Below are 14,896 nucleotides of genomic sequence, written 5' to 3' on the forward strand. Positions count from 1 at the left end.
ATATTAAAAGTATACTGAGTAAGAAAGCCTGCCAGTGGATTTCAGAGAGCAGGCTTTTAAAATATGAATTGATATTAAACAAAAGTGAAAATATAGAATTGACAACAACAAGGATCCAAAATTCTGCACAATTTTTACATGGAGAACCAAAAGAAGAATTGGAACATCACTGCCTTGAAACCATAGATTTGCAGCTAAAAGTTAGAGAAGATTTATTAGAACTACCTTTACCTGAAGGAGATATACTGTTTATAGATGGTTCATCACGGATAGTAGATGGTAAGCGAGTATCAGGGTATGCTATTGTAAATGGACATACAATGACAGTCATAGATAAAGGAAAGCTTCCCAATAGTTGGTCTGCAGAATGCTGTGAAATATATGCATTATTAAAAGGGCTAAAATGGCTTGATCAAAGGAATGGTACCATATTCAATGACTTTAAATATGCCTATGGGGTAATACATCCTTTTGGGAAGATCTGGGCAGAGAGAGGATTTGTCAACTCAAAGGGAAAAACTGTATTTCATGAAGGCCTCATAAAGGCAGTGTTAGAAGCCCTGAAGAGACCAAAAGAAATTGCAGTGGTACATATAAAGGGACATCAAAAAGGCGATACTAGAGAAACAAAAGGGAACAACTTGACAGACATAACTGCAAAAAGGACCGCTCTAGAAGATTCTGAAAAGATCTTCAGATTAAATGAAGTAGGAGATGGGAATGAGAAAGATCAAGAAAAGGAGGAGATCCCTATTACTGATCCTGTGATCTGAGAAGCGATAGAGCATTCTCCCACACACCTAGATATCTGGCTCTAAAAGAAAGAAAGAACAGCTTGATACAAAAGGGGAAGTAGACTCCTGCAACAGTAACCAGTAAGAACTGCACAAGTAGTAAGGAAAGAGAAGAGAAGTGGGGAAGACCGGATCAGGATATACTCTTACCAACAAGAGTCGCTGATCCTCTGCGGAGAGGAGACATGAATGGGAGAGCAGCCTGTACTGGACCCCCAGTTCTATTGATCCTCCTACTTATCAGCATCAATAAGGGGAGATACAACCGTGTGAAAAGTGCTATCATCCTCTGTATGCAGGAGAGTCTTGGACAGCCATCCTCAGAACACTCTTGAATCCGAGCCCCAATTGTATCAACTTTTTATCGTTAACTGCCTGTATAGAGGACGGCAGAGTGTATTGGCTATTCGAAAATATAGGGAATTTTTAAACAGAAATTGTTGGGGGAATGCCCTATGAAAGAAAAATGGATCTGTTCAGAAAGGAAACAGATTAAAGGAGAAGTAAATCATGTGGCTTATGAAACAGATTTATCAGACATAGAGACAACTAAACATGATTGAAGAGGAAACATGTTAACAAACTGATTAAAAGACTGTTCAAGAGACTAATTGAATAAATGTCAAGAGGTTGATGCGGGCTAAAGCCCGATCAAAGTTTTAGAGGGGGGAGTTGTTATAGGTAAAAGTTAAGTTAAAATAGGATATAGTTCAATTATATTGTATTAATTATGTTATATCATTTGTATTATGTTAAAGGGGGGGGGGGTTATTAGAATGTGCTAGAAGGGTCCAGGGTTTGGTGAAACAGGTGTCTGACGGGGCAAGGCAAGGTCAAAGAGAGATTGGATGAAAGATCTGACCAATCATTTGAAGCCCTGCAGAAATGATTGGTCCAGAATGAACAGCAGTAAAGACCAATGAGAAGCCTGGAAATGGACCAATCATCATGAGGATCCAAAATGCACCAATCATGGACTTGAAGGGGGCTATAAATGGGGGGAGTTTGGTGGGGTCAGGGTTCTTCTTTTTTGATACTTGTTTTGTGGCGAGAGCCCCATTGTTTTTTTGGGGAGAACCCAGTGCACTTGGGGTTAGTGCACTGTTTTGTTTTTGGCTTGCTGTGTGGGTGCCTGGGCTTATCCTGGGCACTCCGTTTCTTGTAGCTATTTTAATAAACGAGAACCTCTTTCTCTGGAGAAAGTTTGGCCTCGTTTGTATCCATAACAACAATTGTGGTGGGATTTCTACCACACCAGAGGACAATCAATTTTTTGTTTTCTCCTGGAAATAACTACAGCACTTCTGGGTAGCAAGGCAAACATGAGCCTCTTTTAATGGCCCTTGAAACTGGCCATGTGAAATGAGGGACACAAAGCCGAAAGTCAGCTGAACCTGTGATCTCTGAATGTCTTCACAATCTTCCCAGGTAGATGAATGGGAATCACTGTTCTGCCAGGGAGACTGCATCTACTGGGAATGGGGTGTAGAAAATGTGCTTTCTGCTCCTCTCAGAGCCAAAATTCCTACACATTTCTTCCCTCTTAGAAAAGGACCATGTTCAGCTGAGTGACAGTGAAACAAAATGGCAATCCAGGAATAAATGTTCCTGTGCACAACATCCTCCATTCATATGGATGCTTCCTCACTGGCACACAGGAACAAGGAAGGAACAAAAATGCATCATTGTACATCAAGTCAGATATGTTGAGGGATGAACAGATCTCACAGGCATATGGGAACCTCCCCTGAAAACCCAGTCCAGGGAGAGCCTGAGCTGTTCTGTGGTTCTAGGCATGAAGATGCTCAGGATCTTCCACAGATGCTCAGGATTGTGCCTGGATCTTGCTCTGGAAATGCCAGTGGCTCAGCTGAGAGCTGTGGGGATGATTTACACTGCACTGAGAGGGGCCACAGTCCTGCAAGGGTCTTTTATCAGGAGCAAACAGCAGCCTGGAGGGTGGGGAATGCTGGGTCTGAACCACTGCTCATCCTTCACCTTAATGTGGAGCTGCCCCCAAAGTGGCCATCTATCATGTTTTTTTGTTTTTCTCCTGTTGGGTATATTTTGGAGCAGCTGTTTTATGTGGCTTTTTATGGTGATCCTGTGGGAAGCAGCCATTTGCCTGCTGTGATATCCTCACAACTAACACTAACTCCTCATTCCCTTTGGTTTTATTTGGGGTTTTTTATTTGTTTGGTTGGTTTGCATGGGTTTTTTTATTTGGGGTTTTGTCTGTTTTGGTTTGAGCGTTTTATTTGCTTTTTTATAAATGACTGGTTAAGTTGGCATAGCCAAACTCAAAATGTAAACCAGGCTTGACTTTCCAGAAATTACTTTTGGCTGGGTTTAGCTGCATCCCTAGACTCAGGATCACCAGTATATTTGCAGGTTTTGCTCTGCATCATCAGCCTGCCCAGACTCTGCTTGGTGTTTCACAAATGGAGAAGACAGTGGACATTGTGCTAAGCTTCCTATCAAACGGAAAAACCGTCAGCATGACAGAAAAGAAGAAAAAAATAAAATTCACCAGTTAGAACAAGTGTCCCACCATCTTTCCCTCCACTGTTCTTAATTTTGTACATTTAGAGGCAAATCTGGGTCTAAAACTTCCATCTCTCAGTTCCTGATGCTGTTTGCTACCCTTCAGCCTTGACATCCCCTGATCTGACTGACTGCTGTCCAAGTGGGACTGGGGATGCTCAGCCTGAAAAGAGGAGACACTGGGAGGCTCCACTGTGGCTGTGCAGGACGGGGAGGGTCCCACAGGAAAGAAGGGGACAGAGCGTTCAACAAGGCCTGTGGTGACAGGACAAGGGGGATGGCTTTCAACCACCGATTGATTGAATCTGGATCTAAGGAAGCTGCTGTTTTACACTGAGGACAGCGAGGCACTGGCCCAGGCTGGGCACAGAGGCTGTGCATGCCCCATCCTTGGGAACAGGGCTCCCCCAAGGTCTGGGGGAAGATTGCTCAGCTTGGAACAAGATGATCTTCAGGGTCCGTTTCAAGCCCAATCATTCAGGGATCTCCAGTGACCACTTCTGTTGACCCTGGAATCTCGGGATCTGTGTGATGTCACTTCCCACGTTCCAACTGGAACTGCCACCACCCTGCAAAGAGCACAACTCAACCACTGGCCCTTGTGTCAGCCGACCGTTCGGTCCGCTCCTGCTCACCCTCGTCACCATTCTTGCCGCCCTTCTTGTCACCTGCCCACTGCTACTCCCATCAGTGCTGAGAGCTCCCTAGTGCCTGGATTTTGTCATCCATCATTTCAGGATGCTCATGTTTATCCTTTGTGTCATTTGTCAACTGAGGGAGGTATGGTGCCCTTCCATGGAGGTGGACACCTCCAGCTGCCCGAGTGGGCTGCAGCTCTGTGGGGATGGTGTGGGACAGGGACCCCACTCTGAGGTTTTGCCACCTCTGCAGGCTGTCATGGACAGAGAGGAAGAGATGGAGGTGGATGTCCAGACTCCTACAGTGGAGGACGTGGAAATGGAGGAAGAAGAGACTGAAGAGGAAGAGATGGAGGTGGATATGGATATGGAAAAAGAGATGGAGATGGATGTGGATGTGGAAGAGGAAATGGAAGTGGATGTTTATGAGGAAGAGGAGGAGATGGAAGTGGAAATGGAAGAACACATTGAGGACATGGACATTGATATAAAAGATGAGGAAGAGGATATGATTTTGGGATGAAGACCAATGCCAGCAGCAGGACAGGCACGTGATCCCCACAGGCAGAGTGGGTCCCCTGCTGCCAGACTGGAGCTAGGCTGGTCCCTGTGCAGAGACATGGCACCTCGCAAACTGGAGTCTGGTGGCCACACACCGCCTGTCCTGTGCTCGCTTTGGGCCGCTCAAGCTCCATCCCACAGGCAGCCAGGCTCAGCTCTGGTAGCAGAGTCCTCCTTTGCCCACATGTGCCAACCTGGGGACACGTGGAAAAGCCCTCTGTGCCTGACTGCAGTGACCACGGCACCTGCTTCTCTTCCAGCACTGATGAACGTTCCGGACAGAGATGCCACCCTTTTGTACATATGTTCTACAGCTTTTTGTCTTTAGGAATAGGATTTAGGACTTAAGACTTTTAGAATTTTTTTATCTTCTACAAATGCATTTTATATATTTTGGCTAGATAGGTTCTTATGTATATACGTTCTACGGATTGTTGTTGTTACAAATGTACTTACATTGTTAAAGTGTTCTGTATTGTTGTTGATGTTCTTCTGTAATAAACATTTTTTTTTTCACACTCCCCTTCCCTTACCACTTGCATTGGGCACAGGCAGCATTTGCAAAGCTGTGGTTTCCACTTGCTCCAGGTTCTCAGGGCTGGAGGTCCCCGGGGGAGCTGGCACAGCCACCCCAGGAGTGGGGGCACCTGTGCACAGAGGGGTCCCACTGACAGAGGTCAACCCCTCCCTGCAGTTTCTCTGGACACACCTGGTAGCTGCAGGGGCAAATCCCAGCTTGCCCTGTCCCATGGGATCCCATGGCTCCTGCAGAGCCTCAGCCATGGCTCTGCCCTTGGGAGCCCCAGGGCTAAGGAGGGTGCGCTGGGCTGTGGGGAGCCCCTGTTCCTGAGCACCCTGAGGGGCTGGACCAGCCCGGAGGGAGCCCCAGCTCTTCATGGACCAAGATTTCCCTTGGAAAGCCCGTCTGTGCCCAGACTCTGGTACAAGCACAACAGGAATTGATCCTCCTAGTTAAAGGTGTTAATTGGCACAAATTTATCCCTTGGACTTTCTAGTACAGTAAAGGTCAGCACTTGTAATCCCTGTTCTGCACTCCCTGGTCAGGCACCAAAACATCTGAACCTGACAGAACATCTTTAATTAGCACCAACCTGCAGAGAGCTATGGGGGAGAACCTTCCCCCAACAGCCAGAGAAACACTTGACATTGATAGTCTGGGGCAGAGCTGAAACTAAAGCATTTTAATGCCAAGAAAGAGGATATTTTTATTGAACAATAATGAAAGCTTTTGGTCTCCTCACCTGCCACAGATGTGTATTGCCAAGGTTTGCTTCTGGGTTATGACTGATTTTTATTAATCTGTTCAGAACTCTGCTGCTGTTCCTAGCTAAGGTGCAGAGATGATATTTCAGAGCCAGATGAGCTCAGCACAGCTTGTGCAACACAGTTTCCACACCCAGACATTCAGGCCATGCAAACTGATACTTTTTCATCTCTGTGCAAAGATGAGTGTTAGGACATCACTGACGTACCACACACTTCTCAGAGCTGTCCTTTCATCCAGCTCTCCCCAGTCACTTCACAGACTTCACTCCAAGCAGTTTATCTCTGATACAGTTCAGTGGCACATGGGATTTAATCCTGGTTTTTCTTCATCTTCTCCTGAGCTGTCTCCAGACATAGTGTGTGGGCGCTGTCTGACAGCAGCAGCATTAACGTGTCACCTCCCTGACACTGAGGTTCATGTCACAACTTTTCATCAAAAACAGCAAATAAATGATTCCCACTGTGTCCCACACAGCTCCATGGGGAGTTTGTGTGGCTGCAGTTCCAGCACCAGCCCTGGTATACAGGAATTTCAGGAGGCGATACAGAAGGAATCAGCCATTCACAGAGCAAAACATCACTTTGCACGGCCCAGATCCCCACAACACTGCAGACTCTGGTGACCCAGACTCTGCATTTACACTTTGGCCTCTGTGCCTTCCTTTTCTTCTCACTAAACTCCTCCCAGTTTCCCTCGTGCTCAGGTTCCCAAGATAATTAAAAGCAGCATTAGGAGCAGAGACAAATCACGGGAATTGTCCCAAGGCTTGATAAAATTTACCTTTTCAGAGAATTCCAGCCAAGGAGAGAGGAGAAGCCTGTGTGAAAGAGGTGTGAAATCAAAGCAGTAATCAAATTTAGGTATAATGAGAGAAGCTGAAGAGGTTTTCAATGTTCAGAACAAGATTAGCAGCTCCAGGCAGAGGAGGGATGGGACAATTTCCCTGCTGTAACAACTCTGTGATGCAAATTGCATCTCAAACCATTCTCCCCAGCTCTGGGACCTGTTCAGCCACAAACATGGTGCTGAATTTTTTAAAGCAAAGTGGAAGCTGGTCAGGGAGGTGGTTTGCAAATAAAAACCACAGAGGACAGCTGGGAAGCACCAGCTGGGGCAGAGAGGGGCAGAGCCTGGTCCTGAGGTGCAGCACAGCCTGAAACTCTAACAAATTTGAGAACTTACCACTTGGTTATTTCCCCCCAGGGAGCTACAGAAGCTGCTTTATGGAATCCTTGCCTCCTTCACACCACATCAGCCTGCAGGAGAGCCCAAGGATGAAGATTACAGCCCCTTCAGCTGCTGCTTCCATCTCCTGACTCAAATCTCACCAAAATCTGTCACCACTGGGCCTTCCCAAAGCCTCAGATTCACTCAGTCTGTGCAGGATTTCAGTTCTGAGGAGCGTGAAGGGAGATAAAGGCACTTGCAGACACCAGAGAAGCAATTGCTGCCTGAGGTGCCTTTCACTGCCTAGGTTAGTGCCTCTAAAACCATCAAAATCAGCCCATTTGAGAGCACCAAGCCAACAGCAGGACATCAGGGCCTGCACATGGTTGGAAGTGCCATTTTTTAATATTCCTCTCTCTGTCTCTCATTTCATGGTGCCATTGCAGGAGTTAATCCCATCCCTTGGCAATCAGGTTCAGATGGATTTTTAGTGCTGAGCAAATAAGAGGCAATTTTACTTTGTCTCCAATGAATGAAATTTCACCTAAATCAGACAAACTCTGTGTTCTGAGGCTGGCCAGGCACTAACCACTGCCAGGTCCCCCACCTGGATGTCAAACTGCTCTAATATTGAAAAGTGAAATTTATTTGGCTTTGTGTACAGGATTATTCTCTCTCAAAAGAATTGGAATCCATATAATTGCATTTCCAAGCACTAAACTCAGACCAGCCACAAAGAGCACAAGAGACAAGAAAAGAAATAGAGATTTCTAAGGAGATGGAAATTGAATGCTGAGTTTTTTCCCAATATAGAAAGTTTCATAAATTATCACCTGCCAGCTCCTTGCCTTCACTTGTGTGGCCACCACTGAATACACTCACAGATAATGTGAAAATGTTTGTCCTACTGAAGAGTGGGACTAGAAGTAGAAAAAGGCTCAGATATCTGAATTAATAGACAACATAATGAAAAGAGCTGCCTTATAATAGCAAGATGTGATGGACAGCAGGAATGGCTGAAGCCAGCAGAGATAAGTCCATGAACTATTCATGCTACAAAGATTTCTGACAAAACCCCAATAACCCAAATACAACGTTTTGTCTGGCAGAGCTGATAGGAACCCTGTGCATTTAATTCAGTGATTGGCAGCAAATAGAGATCAGCTTGAAGCTCCTTTGGTCCACTACTACTTATTTTTTTTCACCCTAAAAATGTAATTACATCTACTCTTTGGGAAGAAATTACTGCTTTGAGTGGTTCAATGCAAAGAGTTTCTTCCCATACCCACTCATAATCAGTCACCAAGAGAAATATTTTCTAAAAAGATCTCTTCAAAATTTTGGAGTGACTTTCAACATAAATAACTGGGTTATTTTGCTTAAAATGATAAGGGAATTGAATTGAGCTCCCTCATCTTAAAAAGAAGTGTTTCTTCCTGGTTCTTCACAAAGAGAAACAAAACACTTTGTTGCAGCACACTGAAGGGAGGAAGAGGTTTCTTTCCCCCTGAGCTGCACAATAGGAGACAATTTTGTTGCGAAGAGGCAACAAAACCCAGCCAATTCCCAGTTCTTTTAGTGTAAGGGAAAAGCTCTGAGGATCACAGCTGTGGGAGACACAGAGTGGCAGGAGCAGAGGATCTGCTGGGGGGTTTTGGGGTGGGGGACAGATTAAAGAAATACTCAAGCGAAACCTGTGAGAGGTCAAGACTCCATCCCTCCGAGGAGAAACTCGATTTGACCCAAATGCCATTCAAATCCAACCAACATTGAGGCATTTCCCCAAGCTCTGCTGAGCCATCAGGTACAACCCAAATCACTCTGTGGGACCAGGGCAGCAGATCCCAGGCATGGGACAGGGATGCTCCCCTGGGGAGTCACCTCCATTGCCCATGGGACTCACAAAATCTGCTTCTAAAGACTCCAACATCCACAAAACTCTACATTAAAAGCCTTTAATTTGGGGTTTCACTCCTCCACCTGTCTGCTGTCACTAGGCAGCTGCTCCACTTCAACACCCTTCTGATGAGTATAAATTTTCTCCTGATTCCCAGCCTAAACAGGAAGTTATTTCCATTTATTCTTCTGCAAGTACTGGGAGCTTGTACCTGCTTTGCTCTTTCTCTCCTGGTGTGCACATAAAATGCCAAAGCCAAGAGCATTTCCTTGTTCAAATCATGTCACTTGTCCTTATTATTCCTTTCCCATAAAATTGCATGGATTTGGTGCTGGCTCAACACTCAGAATATTGACAGCACAAAGTCCAGTTCTTACACTGACCTTTCCAAGTTTTGGACCAAGCCTGCAAAGAAGGAAATACAGCAGAGAAATTCCAAACAGGGGCCCTAATAAAGGTAATAAAATGCCACCTGTGTTTGCTGCAGGGATGAATAGTGCTGCTTATTAAATCATTACAAACAATTAAAGCAGCAGAGGGGAGGAAGACAGCGCTATCGTTTCCAGCTCCCCAGCCCTCTGCCACTGGCAGGAATTTCATAAAGCACAAATCTCTCAGCAGAAATCCCTCAGCAATTGATTTGCTGCTCGTGGAACACAGCAGGCACACACTCTGGTTTTCCTGACCAGAAAAGGAGAATTTGCCTCGGTGTTTTTCCCTCGATGTTTTGTGATGTCAAATCCCCCTCCCTGCCCTGAAGTGACATGTTTCTGTAGGGTGACAGCCCTCTGGAGAGGCACAGAGAGCTTTGTGTCAGTGTAAGGGAGCCCCACAAGGGCAGATCCCTAATTCAGGCTCCATCCCTGCTTACATGCAGTTCCTAGCAGAAAATTCATTGCATTTCCCCAGAACAGTAATTTCAAGCACAGAGCTGTTCTGCTTTCCACAAAAGCAGCGGGCCAGGGATTGCTTTGGAGACCAGCATCAGGAAACATAGCAACACCTAACAGCCAGGACCATCCAAACCCACTTATCAGCTCACCCCCACATCTCCTGGACTCACTTGAATGCCCAGGAGAGTCTGAAGAGCCAACTGTTTTCTAAGAAATGGTTGTGCAATCAAAAGGTAAATGACAGGGACAACCAGCCCCACACAGGTGCCCCAGGCAGGAGAAAGAGCAGGAGGGATCCATCCCTTACTGACAGAAGTGCAGCTCAAGTGATGCTCTCTCACTGTTTGGGTTGTTTTTGTTACTTTTACATTAAAAACACATCCTCTCAGGAGACAGTCTCATTTAAATCTTCTACCTGTTTAGCTTTGTACACTCAGCCCATTACATTGAAAGATTTTACCTTAATTTCTTCTCCAGGAAAGAAGTAATTGATCTTTTATTTGTGGCACTTTAAATTGGCATGTTGACTACAAAAATCCACTGCTCATCACATCAAAAGTTGATCCAATAGTGCCAATTACTCCAGTAATGGAGATCTTTAGAGGGATGGGTGGAAAGGAACAGGATCAAAATGGATGGGTCTTCTCAGAGGAAGAAGCAGAATCTGGGAAGACAGCACAGCTTTAAATTAGGATGTCTGCTGTGCATGGCAAGACAAAACACAGCCCATTCCTCACCTTGGCTCTGGATGTGATTCAACCCACTCGTCCCCAGCTCTGGAGGTGTGGTGGAGTCTGATCCTCATTCCCTGGCAAATGACAGAGCTGAGCTGATCTCAGCCTGGAAACCCTGAGGGTTGACAGCAAGGACTCCTACCAGATGTAACTCGTGTTTGCAACAAGCACAGCATCCACTGGCAGGGAATGATTTGCTCTTCATCCTTCCCACTCACCAGGTATTTCTCTAGGAAAATCCACCCTCTAGTGGGGACAAAGCAGTAGATATGGAAGGTTTTTTGTGCCCCAAAAAGCCACCAGCCCCCCACAGCTCTGCCACTCACAGCCACCAGCTCTGCACAGAGCAGGCAGCAAACTGGTGACTACTGGCACTGCCTGTGGTCTGAACTGGGAAATGTGGATCACCATCAAGCTGCAAGTGTTTTCTAGTGGGAAGTATTTTACCCAGTTCCATACAGATTCTGGTTCTGGGTCAGTCCCACAGCAGCTTTGGGGAGTGTTTAGGTCAACAGGATCTCCCCAGGCTGCAGCTGGAGCTTGGGGCCTCCTTCCAAACTACAGCACAGTAAAAAACATATACTAAAGTCACAATGAAAAATCCTCTGCTGAGCCTTCTTTAGTGTCCCTCAACTCCTAATTCTGATTGTAAAATGCTATTTAGGAAGATCAGACTGATCAAAATCAGGACACCTTTGTGGATTTTTGTAAAAATGTGTTTTGAAGCTTTGAGGGATTTTCACTGAAGTCATTATTCCTCTTACAAGTTTTTCAGCATCCTGTTGTTTTGACTTTCCACTCTTATCTCCTGCCAACTTTTACCTGCCCAGAGCCAATTGTTTTGCTGACAGCTGCCATGCCCATGTGCCATTTTCTGAGCATCACCTGCATTTCTGAGCATCATCCAGCCTCAGGGGCTCACTAAGGAAAACTCACTCCTTCATATTCTTTGCAGAACCAGGAAAGATCTTGCTTGGAAGATCTCTTGCCCAATAGAAAATAGAGTTTTTTATTCAAACCTACTCCATAGGTTTGCCATACCTGATGTATTTTTGACTCAAAGAAATCTGTTTATTTTCTGTTCTTAAATCAGGAGTGAGCAGCTCCATGAGCAGCGCCACAGCAGAGGAAACACAAACAGGCTGTTACTCAAACACCATCTCTGAAGGGATTGTGCTCTGCTTTTCAGATGAGATTAAGAGCTCAATTACAGTAGAGAAAAAGGCTTTCATTAAATCACACATAGAACATAATAAGGACAAATTACAAAGCTCTTCAGAAGCAAATTTGTGTCAGACTGCTGGGTAAGGAGGCCCTTTAGGGGAGGCCTTCAGCAGTTTCTCCTGCCCTTTTGAAGAAATGAGTCCTGCACACCTCATCTCACCATGTTTTTGAGGAAAGCTCACAACCAGAATCCTATGGGGCATCCAGTGTGCAAATCCCATGGACAGAAATATCCACTGGCCTCTGGATTTGCAGATGTGAACCTGGAGGTGAGGGACTGAATGCTTTTCCCTCCCCAGAAACCCAAGGCACTGCATGGCAGAGCTCAAAGTGGCCAGCAAAGGGTTACCCAGAATCCTGCACCTGGGAAAGGGGAAGTCCAGGTTCAGTCACAGAGTCGTCACCACTTGATTTTGGTCCCTTGTTATTTTGCTCTCCTGGAATGTATTATGGTTAATTAAAGGCAGTTAGCTAATTGGATGGTAAGCAGGTGCTGGTTAAAAAAAAACAAACCACTGTTCCCCTTTGAAATGCCAGACAGGAGATTAATTGAAATTCCCTTTGAAAAGATATCCCCAAACCTCCTAATCTGTTGATGAAAACAGTCAAGGAAAAGTCAAGGAGAAAAGAGCAAACAATGTTTTTCAGGAGGTTTCACAACTGAGGCAACTGCAACCCCCATCAAGCATTAGGACTGAGGATTGTCATCGCCACATCAGGAAACCTTTCAAAGTCTCAAAATCTTTCACTGAACAGCAGTGCCGGAATGCCCCAAAGCTGAATAACAATCCCATGAAGGCATAATATTTTCACCAAGACCAGGATGAGATGAGTAGGAGAGATTGACTGGGGCTCTTCAAAAGCCAGACCTCAGAGCTGAGACAGGATTTATTCCTGATATCCCTCTGGTTATCCAGAAAAGGATCAAGACATGTGAGGGAGCTCAGAAAGCCAGAGTGCTCAAAAAAGCAGCATGTACACAGAAGGAAGAAGAGAAAATACAGCTGGATACTTCCTAATGCTCTTCTTTGGACTGACCTGGTGCAGTGAGTCACAGAAAACTTGCTCTAAACATAGGTGGCAGAACTGAAAATGCTCGCTGGTAAGTGTGGAGAAATGGCTACATGACAGAGGTCACATAGACATTCCCTGGTTAGCCAACCAGGAGCTGCGAAAGTACCGAACACAGCTAGTTTGAGTTTTTGCACCTGCAAGATAGCGTGTCCTTGGGCCTAGCTGGGTATGATAACAAGTGGACAGAGAGACGTGGGAAATAGGGAATGTAGGCCCAAAGGAATGAGGAGGAGTTGATGGTATAGTTTAACCAATAGATCGCTTGGCTTACAGAATATTCATAAGCTTATTATTTGCTGTATAACTGTCTGATGCTCTCTTCAATAAACGGAACTTGCTTATCACTCATATTGAGTGTCCGAGTCTCCCCTCACCAACAAATGGCTCATCCCCGACAAAGGCCTTATTCTGCAACAAATGGCTGCCCGAACAGGGACCTAAAGGAAGTTTGAACTTGAGAGCCATTCTGCAACAGCTTGGAGTGTGGGAAGAGCTTCAGACGGAGCTCCAACCTGATCAGCCACCAGATGATCCACACCAGGGAATGGCCCTACAAGTGTGGGGAATGTGGGAAGGGCTTCAGCTACAGCTCTGCCCTTGTCACCCACCAACGCATCCACACTGGGGAGAGGCCTTATGAGTGTCCCCAGTGTCAGAAGAGGTTTCAGACCAGCTCCGATCTCCTCCTGCACCAGCGCATTCACACAGAGGAGAGGCCCTTCCTCTGCCCTGACTGCGGGAAGGGCTTCAAGCACAACTTTACCCTCATCAGGCACCGGCGCATCCACACTGGGGAGAGGTCCTACGAGTGTCCCCAGTGTAGGAAGAGCTTCTCACAGCGCTCGTTGTTTACCTGACACCAAAAGAGTCACCACTAAGGGCAGCCCTGTGAGTGCCCCAACTGCAGGAGAAGCTTCATGCTCTGCTCCAGCTTCATCCCCCATGGCAGCACCCACGTTGGTCAGAGCCCTGGCGATCCACATTCCCTGTGATCCATGTTGGGAAGACACTGGGCTGGTTATTCTTTTGTTTTGGCCCTAATTTTCTTTGGATTCATCTTCATCCCTTTAAAACAGAGAAAATTGGGGTAAAAATCAATAAATTCATCAAAGGCATCTAAAGCCTCACTTTTTACTTGTGTTTCAGGGGAATCTGGGATTCAGGGAGATAACTGGGAGAATTTGGGAGTTTTGGGGGTATTTGGTGTACTTGTTTCCCTTTCTTGTCACTGAAAGAGGCAAGAGGATTCAATCTGTCACCTCAATGCCATTGAAAACTACTCAAAACCACCCCAAAATTCCTTGATTCCACAGCTCTTTGGTGTGGAATGGGGTTGGAAGGGGATTGAGCAAAGTGGTCTTCAAATCAGGAGGGTTGAGATGGGCATTAGGTGGGGCAGGATGGGTGGAATGGGGTTTGGGAGGTGGGAAATGGGGGAACATATGGCTTGGGAAGGGGGTCTTGATGTCCAGCAGTAGTGGGATGAGTTGAGGTTGGGACTGGGGAGGTGGGTTGGGGTCTGGAATGAGACAGCCAAAGTTTGGGGATGATGAAGGGAGGGGGACCCGCATACTGAGTGAGTTTTTTTAATAATCCACATTCCTGAAGAGATTTTGAGGTATCTCACATTTCTGAGGTGGTTTTTGGGCACTCCCCAGCTCTTGGGGGTTTCCTGAGAGCAGCTCCATGGAGCCCCATTGCCAGGGGTGGTTGCCTTGGGCATGAGCTCAGAGCTGTAGCCAGAGTCCATTGCCTCAGTGGTGGAGAGCAGAGAAATGATGAACGGCCCCAGACATCTCCAGTGTGTGTTTGGGGACAGGGAGAGTTCTGCGTCAGTGGGGTGGTCACTGCCCCATCCCAGCCACTGCAGCCTCTGGTGCAGCCCCAAAGTGGCTGCCAAGCCCCTGGCACCCCAAAAACCCCACCTGGGAGAGGGACCAGTGCAGGTCAGGCTGTGACACAGATGTGACATTGACACGTCCCACTGCCCTGGAGCTCACAGCAGCTGAGATCCAAGACTGACTGTGGATCTCTGTCTCCCTCTCTCTCTTCTCCTGACTTCATCTTCTTGAAATCTGGATA

General features: G+C 46.3%; 1 protein-coding gene across 1 annotated transcript in view; it reads left to right on the forward strand.

Annotated features, from left to right (window-relative positions):
• Nucleotides 1–13,671, forward strand: part of LOC141727902 (uncharacterized) — a 241,689-nt gene extending 228,018 nt beyond the window's left edge. The window contains exon 3 of the mRNA XM_074534189.1: nucleotides 13,290–13,671. Within this exon, the coding sequence (XP_074390290.1) occupies nucleotides 13,290–13,671 (382 nt within the window). The remainder of the gene's footprint in view (nucleotides 1–13,289) is intronic.
• Nucleotides 13,672–14,896: the final 1,225 nt, after the last annotated feature.

This window comes from Zonotrichia albicollis, unplaced genomic scaffold (assembly GCF_047830755.1).
Source record: "Zonotrichia albicollis isolate bZonAlb1 unplaced genomic scaffold, bZonAlb1.hap1 Scaffold_257, whole genome shotgun sequence".
Lineage (NCBI taxonomy): Eukaryota > Metazoa > Chordata > Aves > Passeriformes > Passerellidae > Zonotrichia > Zonotrichia albicollis.